We start from the raw sequence: 22197 nt of genomic DNA, 5'->3' as shown, positions 1-22197 counted from the left end.
TCTTATACAGCATAATGGCCATAGAAAGACTCTTATCGCTGCCTCTTTCTCTTTCTTCGTCCTCTATCTTCTGCTGAGTCTCGCAATGAAACATATCTCCTTCAAGTCAATAACACGTGTTATCTTTGTTCGCCCCACTGCACAATGTAAAATAAGATGACGCATGTTTGATCCATCAATAACAACATCACATTTCTGTTAATGAAACGCATGAAGATCTGAATCTAATTAACAGGGTTTAGGAGGAGTTAATAATGACCTTTAATGATACAATATATATAACAGACAGCCTTCCAGATATTTTCATCTGTTATCAATGCCATCGATTTCCAGCAGGCATCTCCTGCGCCTCTGCTGGCCTGCACTTGTGTGGAGGTGGCAACTTGAGCCGCATTGATCTGGACCATCAATCACTGGGGTGGCAGACCCTTTTAGAGGAGACTACGCCTCTCTCCCGCTCTCTCTCGCTCTCTCTCTCTCTCTCTCTCTCTCTCTCTCTCTCTCTCTCTCTCTCTCTCTCTCTGTTATCCGCCACTGACTTTAATGGCTCCATTGAAGGACACACGCAGAGCAGAGCAGAGCAAGGAGTGTCAGGGGTGTGCAGTAGGATGTTTTCCAGGGGAAGTGAGGACATCCATAGGCACTACAGCTTCCCGTGGCTGATGTAACCCCCCCTGAGAACCCTCGCAGAGGACGTTTCTGTGTGGAGTGCTGGACGGGAGGTTGAGAAAGAAAGTGGCATAATTCTCGGCTCCATCGATTTCCTCCCAAGAAGGGTCCAGTGGCACCCCGCCCTGCCCCGCAGATGGTGCTCAGTCTGGCCATGGACTCCAGAGAGGATGGGGACAGCTGGATGGAGGAACAGTGGGAGAAATGGTACAGTAGTGATGTGGCCTTTTACGCTGCACTTAGCTGACCTTGGATCAGCCTAGGTGCTCTGAAATGGGCCATAATGTTAGTTTGGTGTGCATGCAGGAAAATAAAAGGGTTATGGATGCGAATTAAGGAGATGTGAAGGTTTTTGTAATTGAATGTGTGTAATATTTCTAATCTAAAATTAGACTTGCTTTGAGTGTTTTACATGGTACAAAAACATAAAAAAGATTTTGACTGTGGTGTGCAAAACGACATTTTTATAGTTCTACTAGGTTTGTTCGCTTGACTGAATTCGTTATGCTCAATTTTCTTGTTCTATTATCTTGAAATGTGAAAAAATAGCAGAAATGTGTTTTTGCTTATGCTTTCGTACAACAGATTTCCATATGCGTAACTTTCATAATTCTCAATAAAACTTTTTTAGGCCAGTTAATAAATTATTTTCAATATATACTTGTGTGTGTGTGTGTGTGTGTGTGTGTGTGTGTGTGTGTGTGTGTGTGTGTGTGTGTGTGTGTGTGTGTGTGTGTGTGTGTGTGTGTGTGTGTGTATACCTGGTATTCCCTACGTTATAGGGACCAAATGACCAAACAATATCAGTAAATTTTGACCTTATGGGGACATTTTTTGGTCCCCGTGAGGAAAACAGCTTATAAATCATAATAAATTAAGTGTTTTGAAAATGTAAATATGCATAAAGTTTTCTGTGATGGGTAGGTTTAGGGCTAGAGTTTGTGTAGGGGGATAACATATGCAGTTTGTACTGAATAAAAATCATTACGTCTATGGGAAGTCCTCATAAAACATGGAAACCAGTATGTGTGTTTGCGTGTGTGCAATATAGCAATGCAGTATTCCTGAAGTTATCAGATCACCCGGCGAGCCGTGCCCTCTCTGTGATTGTCTAGCAATAGTGTCCAGGAGGAATGACGTAGTGTGTGTACTGTGTATGTGGATGTGCTGGCACTTTCCAGGTTAACGCATGACATCAGTCTGAATGAATATGAGGATGATGACCTGTCAGAAGTAACAGAAATCACGGATGAGAACGGAATCACTCTCAACCACCTCGACCTCGACCCTAAAGTAAGTCTGTACCCTCAAACAGTCTGTTTGCATAAACTGCCATTTTCGGGTAAATCATATCATATATATTTTAATATCGTTTATGTAGTTTCATCTTTAATTTATGTCTAATGTATTTAATTTTTTGTAAAAATCTTCACAATGCACATTCTAAATGTTTTTTACTCATTTATGTAAATTTTAATTCACATTAAAGTTATAAAATATTTAATATTTGAAGGCTTATAATGTTTTATGTATTTATATCTATTTTATCAAGTACATCTAGTTTGTAGAGTCAGCTTTACTACACTTTTTGGAAGTGTGCCAGGGCACTATTTGTACTACATGCGGGTTACTCAACATCTGCTATGTACTAGCTAATCTCCATGGGCTAATCCAGGTAGGCTATTAATTTACAGCTCACTACAAGACAAGTTCAGGAATCAAAACTGGCTCTTAACTTTAGATTGTTACTGGGTTTTTTATATATATATTTGTAAATTATATCACTGTAAATGAAATGTGACTGTTCAAAGTATTTACTGCGATTTTATGTGGAGTGACAGATCGCTGTAGCGCCTCAAATTCCGCGGCTGAACTGAATCTTTTCCGCCTTACTACTAGTTTACAGCACAAAATAAAAAGTTATGTTGAAAGATACATTACTGTACAACTTACCGAAATCAGTATCATGTCTCATGAAATCGCTCAATCAATGTTTGAACCGCGGAAAGACCTCAATAAAACAGCTTGTAAACAATGTCACATAAAGTTACATTTACCTCAGAAAAGCCATTCAATGTCGTATCAGCTTGAAAAATTAACTCAAGAGAGGAACGTTTTGCTAAATATATGTACTATATTGCGTATTCATTGTATTTTAACCTGTTATTCGATATTTTTACATTTATAATCTATGTTTGAATAAATTAGTTTTTGACAGCCACCATTTAACTTAAATGTTTATTTCAATTAAAAACGAGTAGGAATAGGCTATAATTGGCATTAAAAGGTTTTTGTTATGGTAACATTATTATAAAAAAACTTCCTTTTTGTAATTTAAATGTAAGTAGCCCATACAAATCAGTTAATATTAACCTAATATTATAGTAATGTACCAACTGAGGATATTTTTCAATTTTGAGAATATTCCATGTAGCCTACTGTACCTGATACATACCCTAATTAATCTATATTCAATCAAATCGAAATCAGAATTGAATCTAATTGCAAGCTTGTGAATAACAAATCCAATCGTGAAATTTGTGTCAATCCCCAGCTGTATATTTACCCATTTCATCTGAAATTACACTTCTGTGGTATATATGGGGCACAATAAATATAACAGGATCCTTTTTTTAAACCATCATATGCATTTTCTAATAGATAACAGATATACGTGATGTGATTTTATTTATGAAATTCTTTAAAATATTTAAGTATTTTACATGTAAAGGATGTTTGAATTTATTTACTTAAAACTTTTTAAAACGGTATTACTTGTATTACTATAATAAGTGTATTACAATGTAGCAAACAAAAGATGTTAGGCACTGTGCAGACATTAGTTACTTACCATTATAGAAAAGAGCAGTTTGGACATTTTGCAGAATATCTCCTTTTTTGTTCTATAAAAAACAGTTTGAAAAGACATGAGGGTGAGTAAATAATGACCAAAATTCACATTGGGATAATCCATGCCTTAAAATTGTCACCTTCCTTGTGACTCCCATGAATTAAACTTCATTAAAATGTCAAAGATTGTCTGTAGCTAAAGAGCATGATTAGTGTTAGACTATAGTAATCACAGTTATCTTAATTCAAAAACCGTAGACGTCAACAGGAAGTCCCCACCGCAAAGTAAAACGTGTATGTGTGGTTTATATCTCTCCACCCTTAAAACCAAACATTCACTTTATCTTTATGGACTCGAGCTGAATGGGGAATCATTTGAAGGCGCAGAGCTTGGCGAGCAGTTTACCCCACAGCAAAAATAGATTTCTAGGTCAACAAAGGCACAGCATTCGTTCCCATGTATTACGGCTCGAATGTGTGTCGAGATTTCAGTATTCATATGAGTATGAGTGTGTATAAGGTCACAAGAGGCTGTTGTGTTCAGAGCCAATTAGCATAGCAGGCAATTAGCATTAGACATTAACACTGAGGGGAGATGTCAAAGCCAATCACATCTGACTGTTTATCATGGAGATCATCATCTAACCACTTAAACTGAAACAAAAGTCCCTCATTTATGGTTTCACAACCTTTTTTATGCGACAATTAGCAATATAACATAAGTATTTGTGCAATGAATAGCTGTTCAAAGACAATAAGGCAGTTTTTAGCATAATGTATGAATTCTCTCTTTCAAAGACAATCACATCTGACTGTTTATCATGGATATCATCATATAGCCACTTAAACTGAAACAAAAGTCCCTCATTTATGGTTTCACAAGCTTTTTTAATGCAATAATTAGCATCACAACATTAATGTTTATGCTAAGACTGTGTTTAAAGACAATAAGGCAGTTTAGTGTAATTGATCGTGTCGCTATCAAAGCCAATCACATCTGACCATGGATATCATCTGACCACTTACATGTAAACAAGAATCCCTCATTTATGCTTTCACAGCCTTTTATATGTGATAATTAGCATAATAACAAGTGTTTATGCTAAGAAATGCTGTTTTAATACAACACGATAGTTTAGTGTTATTGAACATGTTACAAGTTCTCTCTGTCAAAGCCATTCACATCTGACCATGGATAATCATCATCTAATCACTTAAACGTAGACAAAAATCCCTCATTTATGATTTCACAACCTTTTTTATTCAATAATTAGCATTGTAACATGGGTGTTCTTGCTGTGTTTAAAGACAATAAGGCAGTTTAGTGTAATTGAACATGTTATACATTCTCTGTGTCATTTCTGGGTGTGTTTATTTTGCTTATGTCGTGTGACACGCCTCATTGTTCTCTGGGATTGAATTAGCTTTCCTTACAGCAGCCAGGAAGGGAGCCACAGGCTGATGTCATCACCGCACTCTGATTGGCCGGCTGCGTCTGACTGCAGCTCCTTTGCTCTTGACTCTAAAGCTCTGCTGCCTGCTCTTCCCAGGATCACATGACTCTGCCGACCAATGGTACGCCGAGGAGCGGCCGAAGGAGGGGGGTGGTGGAGCTGCAGACGGAGATGCTCCACTTGGACCTGATTGATGCAGAGGGAGGAATCCAGGAAGAAGAGGAGGAAGAGGAGGACGAGAGGCGGCCGGTTGATGCCGTCGATGACAACCACAAGGAAGAGCAGGGCGCAGGGCCGCCTGTCACTCAGCCTCAGCTAAAGGATTTCATCCCTGCCGTCGTCATGGATACCTACCGACCCAAGAGACCCACCACCCTGAATCTTTTCCCTCAAGTGCCAAGGACTCAGGTGAGACGGACAGTTTTGGCAGTGGCCTTTGGTCTGTAACAGGCTTGTGGTTTTCGTCTGAGGCAGATTGATGGAGATTAGAAATGGTTTTGCAGTAAAAGTGATGATTTTCATAGTGCACAAACAGAATCTCGAGCGATAATGTCATCTCGAGCCATTCCTCTGGAGGGATGGGGTGTATTTTCAGTGTATATGCAAATCGGTGGCATGTAGCGTTCGGTTTTCTTTGATATTCCCGGCCGCGGATGCTGATGACGTTTCCTGTTTGTGAGCTCCCACTCAGCCCACCTGCTATGAATCACTGTTGTCCGCCCTCCATGCGTAATGCAATCCGACAAGAAAGAGCGTGAGTGGATCATTACTGTTGACCTGTGAGGGTCAAACAGCAGGGGGCGGCACTTTAATGGGCTGATTTGAGCAAAATATTACGAGGTGGGGTATATGTGGCGCTGTTTTTGAAAGTCTGTGTAATGCATTTGGAATAGATTGACATTTTACGGTTAGCTATTGTTGAACTTGTTGATCTATAGATCTGGGGCAAGTTGTCACACCTTTTACTCCAGTATTTCTTGGTTGTATAAAATATAGTGAACATTTCCACTGTCGTTGTCCAGGAACCTTGTGTGACAACATGCCCCAATAGAAATGTCAAATACTCTTATCTGACATTTATAAAAACACTTTTATTGTGAAATCCAGTTGGGTTTATTATAAAAATAGGATGATATCAGAATTTTAGTTGTGACCACTATCCTCGATCTCCATTAATTATGTATAATTTGCCTTAAAATTGAGTTGCCCTTATCATTAAATACGCTACTTTATTATATATAACATAATCAAACAAAGTTTTAAACATCACCTTGTGATATCACAAAATTATTTATTTATTACTATTACAGATAATCTTACTGTAAAATCATTAAATCGCACTGGGCTGTTATTGTTTACTAAAAGTGTAAAAAAACACCCAAATTACTAAACCAAATCTGAACAACAAAAACAGCTAAGTAGAAATATGTGAAAATGAAACTTTTATTTTTTTAAATACATAAAAATATATGTAAAATATATAATATTAATACTATAATGGACTCTTTTTACAGACTGCTATGACACATTTACAGGTTTCAACATTGCAAATCTAGTGAAGTTTTCATTATTTTTATTTAAAAAAAAACGTAATTAACACATTTATAACGTTTATATTTGCTGTCGTCTCCTGTTCACCCCAGTAAATGTGAAAAGGGTCCATAGTAATACTATAATAACACTGATCTAACCTCAGTTTTTAAGGTAAATCATCAGCAGTCATACTTTCTCTTTCCTTCTTTCGCTCTCTCAATTTTGACGTGCATTGTGGGTAATGAGGCAAAGGGAACTAAATGATTCAAGTAATGGCGCAGCACTATCTCCTGAAAAGACTTCCAGACTCTACTGAACTCAAATTGACCTTTTCAGTTTTCTTTCTTTACAAATAGTGTTTATGCTGCTTGCTTGGCTTTCTGACGTTGGCCAGAGTATTATAAAAAAGACATATGATTATAAAGATTCTAGATGATGACAATGTTCATTTTTGGTAAACTAACTAACCTGTTAAAGCTGCAGTCTATAACTTTTTTGGGGTTAAAAATGATCCAAAATCAATTTTTGAGCAAGTACATAACCAGCCAGTGTTCAAAACTATCTCCTTACCGTAACCCGATTCACAACGGTAAACTTGTAATAATGTGTTATAATTTGAGTGGTACTCAAATTCGAGCATGTCGCCGTTCATCTTTGCGTCATTAAGTCACGTCTGTATACATAAAGAAGAAGTCCGGCCTGTAGGCTATTGCATGTGAGGATGCTGCAGGTGGCGGATCGTTTATAGCCGTTTCTCACAGCACCTGGAATAATTAAATGTATCGTTTTAATGGCAGATTGTAATCCAGAAAGTTCCAAACGACTGACAACTGGAGATTCACCCGTAGTCAAAAGCAAAAGATTAGACTATACAGAAATTGAAATCTACAGGTAACGCTAATACACACTAAATACACATAGTCACGCAATGCTGATGTTGTTAACATCAACCATTTGAGAACAAAGTATAACAATAATAATAATTTGCAAGGTTTGATGTGATATGAGCTAAGCGGTCGTTCGATTCAATCACCATTGGTAGCATGATTTATTGTAATGCTTTTTTTTCTCAGTCGGTCAGAACAAAAGTGGCAGACATGTTACTTTCTTATTGAAAAGTGAAAATTCTTATTTTGGTCGTTCTTCCAAGACGTAGAATCTTTGATTCCGAAGTGCAGTATCCACAGCGATGCGGTGATGAATGACAGTCACACATATTCCTTAAAACATTAGATTTATCTGCGCTGAGGAGCCGCCGATGCGCAACCCACGTAAAGATGATAATTCCGCAAATAACTACGGGTTTCAAACAGAGATAGCGACAAAAAGGCAAAACTTGTGGACTGCAGCTTTAACCTGCACTTAGCTAAAATTTCACATTAAAAACATAACCGTTTAATCAGTTTGGTCTGCAGTAATTGCATTACAATATTTACCATCTTATAGCATTAGAGCTGGGCCTGGCTAGTCCAATGTCCTGAATATCTAAAAAACAGGATGCATTGAAACTACTGTTTACTGTTAGGAATCGCAAAAGCCCACTAGTGATATCTTATGATTTATGGTTATGAAGTGTTGCTAGTGTAATCAAACTGCCTTTTTCTTGAATGTTTGCGAGTGCACTGAATCAAATCCATGTCATCAGACTGTTTTACGAATAGAGAAGATGGTGGATGACTGTAAATGTGCTTCCCTGTCTTTAATCTCGTAATCTTGGCTTGTCAAATCTCTCCACGTCTGCAGCGTTGGCTCAGCCGCAGGGCTCAAAGGGCATTTGAGGAATTAGCAAAGAGATTTTCACAGAAAGTGAATAGAGTTATTGGGTAATACAAGTAAAACTGTGAAAATGTCTGCTCTAAAAATATCTACGTTGTGATGAAAAAAATCCCGCTGAGGCCTGGATGTTAGCTGAAACCTTTTGAATAGATGCAAAGTGCTATAGACAACCTATTACTTCTGTAGTCGGACACATTTCTGAGCTAAATGGGATATTCAACTATTTAAATTTGTTGGACAAGACTTGATTTTATCAGGAAATAATTGAATTGTTGACAGTGGTCATGGCGTTGTGATGTGCAGATCAAGAGACGTGCATTTTTTTCTTCTTCTTTTGTTGATGTATTTCCTGTTGAAACAGTATGTTTGGATGGGACATATCAAATGGTCCTTTTTGTAAAAAAACAAAAAACAAGTAGCCAATGGCCTTTGTCACAGATGTAAAACATGATTTGCTATTTGGATATAGTTTTAGAAGATACGTACATACTCTAGAAAGCATCTGATTGGACGAAACAATAGTGCAGGATGAATCATCAATATTTCAGCTTCAAGACTATGCATTTTAAATGCATACTGTATATCGCTAAAGGAACTTGTGACCAAAAGTGATGTATAGCCTAGGAAAATTGACATCTTCAACCTTTATTCAAATATTATTAAAAATGTGTTTAATTTGTTTAAGATAGTTGCATAGTTGTGCTTGGAGGCAATTGATTCATTTGTGAGAATTCCAATTTCAGGACAATTTTGCCTAGGCTGTCATACAAAGAAATTCTGATTATGTTGTAATCAATGTATGCTTTTTCCTGTGAGCTTTTTGTTTAGTTTTTTTTTTGCATAGTGAAATAAAACCTGCAGCTGTAGTTTGCCTTTTTTATTGCCAAATAATTTTGTCAGACCAAGTTTAGTGTTTTAATGTATATTTTAGTGTATATTTTCTCATATTTTGATGGTTTAATCAAGCTTGTAAGGTCATTAAAAATTGGGATGCACGATATATCGGCCACCATATCAGTATCGACCAATATATGTTAATTTTTAACGTTAACGTTTTCGGCCCGATAAGAAAATTTGGCCAATCCATTAAAGCCGATAAATAATGGATTATTTCCTTCAGCTGAGACACTACAGCTGCGCACTGGTCATCATGTTGGTTTTAAATTGCTTGAAATATGATTGAATCACTTCAAAAAGGAAAATACAGTTAAGTGCAACATGTGCAGCACCCGTCTGTCATATAGGCTACATAAAATAATAATGAGAACATTATAATTGTGTGCTTGGGACATGGCTTTTAATGGTGAGACTTTTGTTTTTGGAATCAGGCTCTCAAAAAAATTATATGAAGATTTGGATTTAGATTTATCGGACAGTATATCAGTTATCGGTATCGACCAAAATTGTCCTATCGGTCAGCATCCCTAATTAAAAACAAATATCCCCTCTGGAAATCACTTATGTCCACTATTGTTATTGTATATAGGCATACTGTGAATTCTTTGAGACATCTCACATTTAAATGTCACACATTTATAAAGATTACTTAATTCTAGTGTGATATTAGTCACCCGCTGTAATAGATTGAGACAGGCTTTGATTATTAAACTAGATGGCAATAAACTGCTGGGTTAGAGTTTCTCCCATCTGGTTTCTTTCCTGATACCGTTTTTAGCGTCATTGGATAAGAGCCTCATTTCAGCCATCTGTGTCTTCCTCCTCCGTCACGAACACTACTGTGTGTTTCTATCTACCCCCACACTTACGCACACACTGACACGCTCTCACGCATGCCAATTCTGCATCATCTATGGGCGCATTGCTATGGCAACATAGGAATGTCAGTGTTAAAGGTGCATTATAGCAGTGTGGTCAATTGGTGAGTCAGCGATAGGAAAGAGCAGTAAATCTACATGTATCTGCCGGGCTGCTCTTCCTGTAACTCTCTTGCTATATGGATTGCATTCAAATACACTTTCTGGTTTAACTATATGATAGAAAAGCACCTAAAATGTGGTGGCTGACAAAATCAATCATTTATCCAAGATGGAGGGATGTACGCACGCCTCTGCGTGTTTTAGTGTGAATATTCATTTTGATGTTTTAAAAATGTTTAACATTTTTAAAATTAAAATAATTAAATTAATTTATTATCTAATGCAATGACATACTAATACTAATGAGAATACTAATTTATTATCTTCATGGAAGTGTCTTTATGATATTTATTTATTATTATTATACCATTTATTTTAGTATATTTGGACCCACTTTATATTAGGTGGCCTTAACTACTATGTACTAACATTTTAATTAATCATTTGATACAATGCACTTATTGTGTACATATGTTTTTACATTGTAATTACATTTTTAAAAAATACCTGCGTGTAATTACATCTGTAATTAATTTCTGTAGTTACATTTATAATTATACTGCTGACACTTCCCTTACACCTAACCCTACCCTTAAACTTACCCACACCACCACACCTGTCCCTAACCCTACCCGTATCCCACCTCAATATCAGCAAAGGTGTTTTGCAATACAATTTGAACACAGTAAGTACATTGTACTTATTTTTTGATGTAAGTACATAGTACTTAAGGCCACCTAATATAAAGTGGGGCCGTATATTTTATAAGGATTGATCTCACCAATATTAAACTGTCCCTGTCAGCACTTTGTATATTGAAAAACTGACCCCTCATGCTTTTTCTCCATATCACAGGACACAATAAATAACAATTCCTTTGGTGAGAAAGAACGGAGGAAAGAAAAGAAAACCCGTTCTTCATCGCCACACATTAAGGGTGAGTAATGGCCACACGTACCATACAAATGAACACGTCCAATTAATTGCTGAGACACATTTTTCCATGACATGTCATTTTTCAAACTCATTTCTATGCATTAGAGCAACTACCATGAGATAAATTAAAATAAATACAATATACATACATATATCATCATAATTGTGGATGTTTTTGTAGTATCCGCTTCCATGGAATGAGAATGTGTTTACGTGCTTTAATTAACTTAATGGGATTTTCGTCAATCTACTTACCCAAAGAGTTCATCCGATGTCACTTGTGTCTGACTCCACTAGCTAGAAGTATGAAAAACATGGTTTGTTCGCTGAAAATCAGATGTGTTTAAATGTTGTCTATGATAAAATAATTTCTCCTGTTCCAGTGTAATCCATCAAGGAGTGTAAATACTATTACTACCAGGCTATATGTCCTAATTGTCATGCTTTACTATATACTAAAATTGTATACTTGGCTGATGATGGTAAATTTGCATTTGGCGTGTGTAAGCATTAGCACCTACTTAAATGCATTAGGTCAGCATGAAATGAATATCCATATCCATATGATTTCTCTGGTTAAACCCCTCTTAAAATCAACTGCAAGCTCGCATTCAATCATCAACCAATGGATTGAACAAAGACCCATCCTACATTTGATAATCCATTTCACTCGAATGTATGTCACAATATGGAAGAAAAGATCTGTTGCTACTTTCGTCTCGTTTCATTCATTATTTATTTTGTGAAATCATGTTTCTTGGTGCATATCTTCAGTTGACACTATACTGTAACTATACTGAAACTGAATTTCTATACTGGTTTAAAAATCATCAGGATTCATTACTTCCTGTGCTGAGTGAAATGTAGCATTTTGCGTTTATGAGGCATTAACTTACATTTTTACATAATCCTCTTTAAATGTTTTCCTCCATTAGGCTTATTGCCTAATGCATAATCTTTTGTGTGTGTGAAACAGGAGATCCGGCGGCAAAACCTGAGCAGGTTAGCCTGACTGATGGGGACAAAGTTCAGGCCAGGGCTGACACCAAACCACGAGGCCCTGCCTCCTCCACGAATAAAGCCTCAGCCTTTCGCAGCAAGCAGCAGGACAAGTTGTCAGAGTCTTTGAACAACCCCAAAGTGGTGGCGCCCCACACACAGGCAGTCATGAGGGAAAAATCCACAGAAGTGACCCTCATAGAGGGTGTCCTTGACATCCCGATTGTTTGCAAGGAAAAAGCCCGGTATCACACCGTCAATGGTTATCGGGAACAAGTGCAGTATCCTGTGGAGAATGAAGGTACTTGTGACCAGTCGGTTGACAAAAACAAGGACTATCGCATTTCGGAAGGAAATGCCACTGAGGAGATCCACCTCACGCCGGTTAACGGTGAGCAGGAGCGACCGTTTCTGTCCCAGAGCAGCGACAGCAATCGCATGTCCATTAGTTCGGACACGGAGCTTCCTCCCCATCACTACTACCCATCGGCAGGTTGTCCGAACCCCTCCATTAGTGAGGAGGATGAGGTGTACCCACCCACACCCCCATGCCGGACTGTCAGCCTCAGCGACCCGGGGGATGCTAGTCAGTGGGCTGAAACCCGCAAGCTTAAAGTGCTGAAGGAGGACACAGGGACCTCAAAGGCGGTGGCGGTCAGCACGGATGCTTCGGGACTGACGTATGACTCGGTTAAGTACACCCTGGTGGTGGATGAGCATGCTAAGCTGGAGCTAGTGAGCATCAAGGACTGCTACAAAGGTTACGAAAGTGACAGTGACAATACAGTCTATGAGTCTGCCATCGACGATGATGAGGAGGATCAGGAAGCGGACGAAGAGGAGGAAGATTCGGGAGCGACAGGCATGAGGAGAGACACTTCCTGTTTGTCTGCGGACACCACCACAGACACCACCTCAGACATGCCCCGTTCCCGCAAGTTCATGAACGTCTTTGCGAATGGACGGTCACGTTTCTCTGGTGAGTAGTCTGAGTTTAGAGTAGTTTGTAGTTTGGAATTTAGAAATTAATTAATTAGGGGCCAAACCCCTATTGTAATCGTTGGCGTTCTTATTATTATTCTTCCGCTCTGGAAGTCTATGGCAGCCCAGAAACCGTTTGCGGGAAAGTCTCTAAATCAATCCGTCTAGCGCCACTAACTGTCCAAAGTTGCACTCATTTTTATGCTCATAACTTTTGAACCGTGATTCCGCGTTCACACCAAACGCAAATAGAGCATCAAGATCGCGTCTACCGCATCTAGTTGGATGCTTGAACATTTTGAATCCATTCGCGCGTCCACAGCGAATTGGACACGCGTATAAATCGAGCGTTTGAAGCGAAATAGACGCCCGTTCAAGGCGCTCCAGGAGAAATATGTCATAAAACACCACTCTGCCTCTTTTCATTTTCATGAAAAAAATATATTAAACATTAATAGCCACACAAATGTGGTCAAGGCAACATACTACCTACATTATCTTCACTGCATGTATATTTAAATATTCTAAAAAATAAAGTTATGAAACTTCTCTTTGCCCTCAGTCAAAACGATTTGGCAGACAACAAAATTATAGATTCATGAGACCAAAGATCGCCAGTTAGACCTACACAAGACGAATTCTATCTCATGTTGAACCACTACAGAGACATACAGTGGCAGATGGCAGAAGGAATGGCCGAGGCAAGGCTGCTCTCGCCGGGGTTAATGAGCGCTGAGCACCCAGTGATCGCCTGGATCTCACAACTCCAAAAACGCAAGTTTTTTTTTTTAAATAGGTGCTCTCTTTATAAATGAACCACAGATTTGAGCTTTAAACAACTGCATTCTCACCTGAAAAAGTCTTAAAACTACATTTTGTGACACAATAGTAGTATTTTTAAATACTAATTTTCGCGACACGAATTGACGGCAAAGTTCAAATTTTTAATGACGCTCAATTTGCGTCATTCGCGCAAACTGGATGCGCGAATGAGGCGGAATCACGTCCATCGCGTCGGGCGAAACGCGTCTAATGCGCCACAGGACCTCCAGACGCGCGTCAACACACCTTTCCATTGACTTAACATTGAAATCACTCGCTCCAGACGCTCTATTCGCGTTTGGTGTGAACGCAGCATAAGGGGTAGAAACTAAATCCTTGGCTCAAGGTGATTCGATTGACGAAATTTTCCGTCACAGGCCACTGCTCCGATTTTCACGAAAATTGAACCAGATCATCTTCATACCATGGCGTGAAAAAATTAACTTAATTCAAGTCGACCCGTCAAACCGTTCTCGAATAGCACACACAAACAAATCCGACAAACTTGGCGTGTATGACAACCATGACCTGAGGGTACCTGCACACCAAACTTTGCATATGTCATTGTCAACTCACTCTGACCACAACACGTCAATTTGGTCACAGCACGTCCTATTGGTCAAAAGTGATAAACCATTAAATCAAATTACTAATGATTGTACGTATGATTTTTCAGCCATTTTACCTAAAATGATCTTAATATGTCTTTAATTGCTCATTGTTGTAGGTGGTCTGATGCTCTCAGCCATGTTGGCATGACATGGTGTTCCTTGTGCTTGGCCCCGATAATTGCTGTTTGCAGCTTTATTTTAAAATTTAATTTAAAAAAAGTTTGTAGCAAATGTGCACAGATCTTAAATATTTGAAATACTCTAAAATGTTCTGTTTAGCTATTTCTCCGGGCTGCTGGGGTATTTAGACTTCTTATGACTGTGAAACAGTTTCATTGTCCAAGTTTATGAGTTTATTTTTGGATTTGGCTTTGTGCATGTTACAATAAATTGAAAAAAGAGTGTTACCAACAGAAAGTATCTAAAATCTTTTTAAAGTGGCAGTTGTGTAGCAGGAGCTCTAAAACCATATGCTCCAGTAGATGATGGCTTTATATCATAACCTGTCCTGTAGAAGGGTTGAACATGGCATATAATTGGCTCCTACATTCATAAAAATTTGCTCTTTATGTTAAGCTAAACATCCATTCAGTCTATGTGCAGTGATTTCACCAAAACAAATGCAAGTGCAGTGTGAAAAATCCCAGAAAGAATTGCAAAGGTCCAAGGGTTGAACCCTGTGGCACCCCATCCGTAATACTCCCCATGTATCTGCCAAGACCTCAAAAGAACTGCAAAGATTTTCCTCATTAACGGGTTTGCTAATATCAGACCCGCCTTTCACCAGCCAGGATCAAGACGATGAAATTCAGCCAGCACTACCTGCCGAAATGTCTCTTTCCCTTGTTGTTCTAGTTGTGACAATGAACGTTTGTTCTCCCACTTAGGGGCCGAGTTTGGATTCTTCTCCTGTGTTATTAATGGAAAGGAAAGAGAACAGAGCCACAGAGCAGTGTTCAGGTAAAGATTCAATCAAGACCTTGATGCATTTATTTAAAAAGCACAAACATAAATAACCAAGTGACTTAAAGGGATACTGAAACATACCATATTTCATTAGATAGTTTGAAGTCTTTTTTAAGCCTATTTTGAGGACCATTAGTGTTTTTTATTTTATTTTCTTCCTTATGTTATTATAATAAACAATTGTATAATATATTGAGTGATGAATATCACATCAAGTTATGTACTGCATTTAATGAATGCAGTAATTAGATTTTTAATGTAAAGGCACAATAAAACAAAGGAATAGCTTGATGATGCCGAGGTTGAGCGCGGATTCTTGGGAGATGTCGTCTTCACCTCACAGCCGGTGGAAAAAAAAAACGGGATGGGACTCTGGCTTATTATTATGAGATTATTAATGTTACTGTGGTATGAAGCAGAGCAGGGCAGAGTGTTGTGGGAGCTGGACATGGCCGCTGGAGTTGTTCCATTGTCTAATAAAACATATAATATATAAAAGTGTGTTTCCATGGTTTCTACATAATAAAACCGGAAAACCAGGGTAACGCCGATATGATGCAATTACTAGGTGACGCACGGTCCGTGTCCTAGTTAAAAAAAAGGCTTATTTCTCTGGATTTAAACATTCTTGAAAACATTTGGGATAATTGTGTAAAGGACACAAGTAAATTTAACACTGTTCTAGAGGTTTTGTGATATTTTAATCCAAAAATATTACATATTGTGCCTTTAAATAAGTAATATATCATTATATTACTGTATTTTGCTGTATTTGTTTATATTGATGTTATAATTTTAATTATGATTTTGTCATGAAAATATCACAATGCAAAGTAATTGTACTAAAAATAGGTTTATTCTTTTGATTTGTAGTGAAATCACCCACAAAACCAACTAGAGCCAAACAAGATGACAGCACCAAAAACATAATATGAGTAATAGGACATATCTATGCATGCAAATATATATTGTTCAAAGACACTCTACACTCATGGGTGGTACCCTAAACTGCTTTTTTGGCGATCCCCCAATCATACCACATTTGACCTGAGCATTCCTAATTTTGGCTCGTTTACAGGTTTATTCCTCGCCATGATGATGAGCTGGAATTGGAGGCGGACGACCCCTTACTGGTCGAGTTGCAGGCCGAGGATCTGTGGTGCGAGGGCTACAACATGCGCACTGGATCCAGAGGCATCTTTCCTGCATTCTACGCCGTCAAGGTGACAAAGGAGGAACTTGTTAAAGGTAAACCTTGGCTTCGCTATGGCATTTTGAGTATTTTAGTTTTTGTATATTGGGCAATAATATCCTCCTCTGTTCGCTGTGATTTATTCAGAGGTCAAAGTTGACTGGATGGACAAATTCTGGGTGAAATTCCTTGGTTCTGTTCAAGTGCCGTATCACAAAGGGACCGATGTGCTTTGTGCCGCCATGCACAAGGTATACTAATTCATTTTTGCTTTAGAATTCTGCCCTGGATTTTCATATATTTACATAACAATTTACAAGGACATGTTGTCGTTCATATTTAATCTGATGTTCATATGCAATCTGATTATGTCTACAGATAGCATCAAACAGAAGAACAACAATGCAGTTCAGCTCCCCTTCGCCGTGCATTATGGAAATCAACACAAGAGGAGTGAAAATCATTGTTCAGGATGACTGTCGGACTTCTGGAAGGGTAATAACTATAATATTTTTCCTAAAATTACTCGCTGCATATGGTCAATCCTGTCATATAGTACCTTTTCAAAATGAATATGTTGTGTTATTATATATGGAAGTAATTCATTAAAGGATTAAGGGGGTCGGTTTTAAATTTATATTTTAAGTATTTTATATTTTTGAATCTTTTGAAATCTTCAATCTTGAAATATTCTGATATTGAAATAATCTGATACTAATTTCTATCATTTATCAATGGATGAAATATTTTAAACTGAGCGACACCGACTAATGCTACAAAACCTCATATAAATCATAAAATCTATTGCAAATACTTGCTCATGTTAATTTTATTGTTGTCCTAGCAAAATGATGTCACAAAGGATATGCATTTTGTTAGTAAAAGTGATATTAACTTACTAAACCTGTGAAATAATTATTAATAAAAAATAATCTCAAGAAAACATTTCAAAGTATTGCATTAGAAGAAGCAGCTCGAATAAATGCCTATTACATTAAAATTATTTATAGAATTTAATTATATCATATTTATTAGAAAATATTAGAAGTGTAATTTAAATATAAAAAAAATTTTTTATTAAAAATAATTGCTAACTAGTATGTTTTTTATATTTTTACAAATTGACGATGACAGGAAATAGCATAGTAGGCATGAACCACATGCCACAGTTTGAAGCACTCTCAATATTACATGTTGTAGATTGTTGATTTCGAAACTTCTGATTTGGAAATGGACTTTGACATTCGACCTCAAGACCAAATGATTGTTCCTGTAGCGTGTGCTTAGTGTGACTAGATGTTGCCACCAAAAGGCTCTTCCACTCAACTGCACTCTGTGACGCAACATTTATGGCTCCATAGTTATGCAATGAAGCGTCTTAAGGGCTGCCTAAGCCCCTCTGAGTGAATTTGTGAGCGCGCTCAATGATGATAATCGTAGGGTTCAGGAGTTAAGCATGACACTCCATGACATCATGTGCTTGCTGCTTACTCTAATGTGTTCCAATCCCTGCAGCTGATTAGACAACTCCGTCTTTCTTTCCATATTTTACAGGGTGAGAAGTGCTTTCACTTTTTTCAATTGAAAAACATCTCCTTCTGCGGATGCCATCCAAAGAATAACAAGTGAGTTTGAACAAATGCATGGTTTTTCACATCATGCTTTTATTAGATCCTTTCTGTCCAGTACGACTAGATATGAAGTGAAAATAAGGGTGAATTAGGACTTTTAAATTATATTTTAATAAATTGCTAAATAATTAATAGATTTTTTTTGTCTATTATGCTGACCAAGGCCTAATTTGTTTGATCAAAATTAAAGTAAAATCAGCTATATTGTGAAATAGTATTACAATTTAAAACAACTATTTTCTATTTTAATATATTTTAAAATATAAAATATACAAAGCTGAATTTTCAGCATCATTTCTCCAGTCTTCAGTGTCACATCAGAAATCATTCTAATATGCTGATTTGCTGCTCAAGAAACATTTCTTATCAATATCACTGTTGAAATCAGTTGTGCTACTTAATATTTTTGTGTGTTTTTCAGGACTTTTTGTTTCCGAACTATTTGATGAATAGAAAGTTCCAAAGAACAGCATTTATTTGAAATAGAAAACTTTTGTAACATTACAAATGTCTTTACTGTCACTATTGATCAATTTAATGCATACTTAAAAGTATTAATTTCTTTCAAAATATGAATGGTAGTTTAGATGCAGAGACTAATTTAAATTCTTAATCTGGGACTGACATCTTGTGTTCATTTATATAAAGCTGTAAATACAACCCCATTTTTATCAAGCTACACTGCCCCCTACAGGAAAACTGTATGATAGGGTCACATACTTGACGGTAAATAATCTTGCGTTTCTTTCAGGTATTTTGGACTAATCACAAAACATCCAGCATACCAGAGATTCGCCTGTCACGTGTTCTTCTCAGATGATACAACCACAAAACTGGCTGAATCTGTAGGGTGAGTTCTCCAGTCACTTCAAGATCCCATTAACACAATTTTCTTTCTCGATTTGACTTTTTTCCTGTTGATGGGATACTAACTTGATTGGATATGTTGGGACATATCCCATTTATTTGATATACTGCTTTTTGCATACTACTATATTTAGAGATACATATACAGTAGTAGCCTATACATGCATGATTTGATAGATGCTAGTTGGTTGCAGTTTGTATCGGCCGGAGGGACGTCATATTCATCCTAGAGAGAAATTGATTGGGGAAAAATTGTGTACAATTATTAATATATTTGGGCTATATATATTACCAAAAATACCAAAACATGGATTTTGGTTTTGTGAGAAGAATCTTTAAGGATCTTCAAAGAGAGAAATCAAAATAGAAGCTTATTGGTCAAAAGGCAGAATAGAGTACATAGGTGCTTGTCCATTTTTTCTGCAGCTTTGGTATACATTTTTTCCACAGGGATTTAAAAACCAAACCAACCAGTTATGAGGTGAATCGCCCTAAAAACTTTGATATAAAGCAAAAAAATTATTTGAACATTGGACAAAAAAACAAAGACAAAGTTGTACTTAAAGGAACACTCCGAGCGTGCCATAACTCTGTCTGACGCACCCACCGCTAGCCTAGCTTATGGCTAAGAACTATACCCTCATTCCTGCGTAATAATCATGGAACTTTGAGCCGTACCATGGGTGCAGCGGCACAATGATATTACACATTGCCTGAAAATAGGCTAACTTCCGTCAACATAACCAACGTGACAACCTGCTTGCACAGAGAGTGTGCTGGGGACTATTTTCAGGCGCTGTGTAATATCATTGTGCCGCTGCACCCATGGTACGGCTCAAAGTTCCATGATTATTACGCAGGAATGAGAGTATAGTTCTTAGCCATATCGGCCTAGAGCCGATATCCTTCTGTCCCGCATATCGGCAGCTTTTCATTTTCCGCCGGTCTTAGTACATAATGTAACTATACACGTCACAACATGAAAATAGGAAAATGTTGGCATTATTTTGTCACTTATTGAGCAGTAGGCTAGCTGGAGCCATTTACCTCCAGTCTTTGTGCTAAGCTAAGCTAGCGATGGGTGCGTCAGACAGTTATGGCACGCACAGAGATGAGAACGGTATGGACTTTTCTAACTCTGGGGGGGAATAAGCTAAAGTCCAAACAAGACGGCGTGTTCCTTTAACAACTTCAATGAAGGAAAGAACTACAATCCCATGAAGCATTGCAGTGACAATTGAATAAAAACAATAGAAATATAAAACTATTGATTTAAAGATGTTAATTTTGTATATATTACATATACAATTATTTAAGTCGTTTGAGAGTGACTTGATTATGTAGCACTAAAGAGTTCTTTCGGTGCGATTTGTTGTGATACTCTGATTGGTGGAGATCCGCTTCAGAATCGTGGGAAATTTAGTTTTTCACTAGGAACTCTGTTAAACACAATATTAAACACAATAATAAAGTTGAAAAAATGCGGGTGGATGGCTTCGATAAAAGCATACACCACCGATTAACAACCTTATAGCTCACGTATGTCTTTAATAGTTTATAAGTCAATTCTCCAATGAAGAAAATGAATGTGATTTTACTTCTGGACCCTGACTGTTGTGGAAAAATATAGCATAACCGCACTTTGTGTTTGAGTCCGGTTCTGTTCCTGAGTAAAAGCATAAATAAACACAACTCATTGTAGATAAGTTTCTAGATCTAAAATGACATCAAGACCAACTTTGTTGCGTATAATATAAATATGTATGTAAATGAATAGTTTTTCTTTGTTTTAACAGGAAAGCTTTTCAGCAATTCTGCAAAGAACATATGGAATATTCCTGTCCGACAGAAGACATCTTCCTCGAATGACCTTCAGTCTATTTGTATTTTTGCATTATCACATACTATATGAGGTGTCGCATGATGGTGGTTTTGATCCTCTTTGTAACGTGTCATGTTGATGATATAATGTTGATGTCTATTTTAGACAAATGTTAAGATCGAAGCAGATATCGGCCACACCGCAACTACGCTCACCTCGTACAACTCGAGTATTACTGACTGGTGTAAAGCCTTACGAAGTTTAATAACTAAAAAAAAAATGTTCGATGTAACTTGTAAAAATCATTTCTGTGCAAAGTTTGGTTTCATTTGAATTCATTCGAAGCACAATGTTTGATGCATTAATGATGGATGAAACAACACAAGACAGAAAGGAGATCTTAAAGCTAGACTGGATCCAAAATCAAGTTTTAATCAGAAACCAAAGCTTTACTGAGGCACGTCCTTCTCCACTCAGAATGGATGTGAAGCATGTAATTGAATTCTGCCCGGTTTGTCCATCTGGTGTGTCCCTGACCCTCTTTGCTCCACAGGTTAGGACCTCTTTCCAACGTTTCCCTCATCGTTTTGAAACGGTGGTTAGCACTTCTTTGAACCCAAGGTTATGAATCTCTGATCCAGAGCATTAAAGTGCAGTCACATTTATCGTTGTTTAGCACATTTTCAGTCGAAATCCAGTCAAAAATCCTACGGAAAGCTACTTGATTTCCATTCACAAAGAGCGCGTTTTTGCGGTTAAAAACGTAAGACGGGTCAGTGGAATGAAAAAGAAATGCAAGGTCTAGAGACACGTTTTTAAAAAGTTATTTTAACTTGACTGCCATGTTTTCAGAGAACACAAAAGACGTAAGATGTGAGCGTAAATGTCCAACACGATCGTCTAGGGGATGGTTCACACAGAACAAATTTTTGCTGATAAAAGTGCGAGACACAAATCTGGAACCAAAAAAGCTCAAGGTATAAAGAGTGGCACAACGACGTGAGCGGCACAATGTGATGTGACAAACGCAAATATAACCCGTTATAATCAGTGATTCTGTCTACACTGGATGCGGCGCTAAAATTTCCATTAGTAAACTGATGCCCCATTCTATTTCCGATGTATTCCAAGTGTTTGCGCTATAAAGGACAAATGGATTTGCAACCGTCGCTTGTCCAGTGTGGACAGCTTCTGGCGTCGACACGATGTCA

The 22197-nt window shown here is 37.6% G+C and overlaps 1 protein-coding gene across 1 annotated transcript; it reads left to right on the top strand.

Annotated features, from left to right (window-relative positions):
- The first annotated feature begins 5177 nt into the window (after positions 1–5177).
- Positions 5178–21256, top strand: mapk8ip1a (mitogen-activated protein kinase 8 interacting protein 1a). Its single transcript, XM_079810013.1, has 10 exons — positions 5178–5381; positions 11015–11096; positions 12072–13073; positions 15396–15468; positions 16553–16722; positions 16814–16917; positions 17045–17161; positions 18221–18291; positions 19049–19147; positions 20961–21256. Exons 1-10 carry the CDS (start codon positions 5316–5318, stop codon positions 21031–21033), a joined length of 1857 nt encoding a protein of 618 aa, XP_079666139.1. The 5' UTR covers positions 5178–5315; the 3' UTR covers positions 21034–21256.
- The last annotated feature ends 941 nt before the right edge of the window (positions 21257–22197 follow it).

This window comes from Gobio gobio, assembly GCF_949357685.1.
Source record: "Gobio gobio genome assembly, chromosome: 25".
NCBI classification, from domain to species: domain Eukaryota; kingdom Metazoa; phylum Chordata; class Actinopteri; order Cypriniformes; family Gobionidae; genus Gobio; species Gobio gobio.
This window is presented reverse-complemented; position numbering and strand designations above follow the sequence as displayed.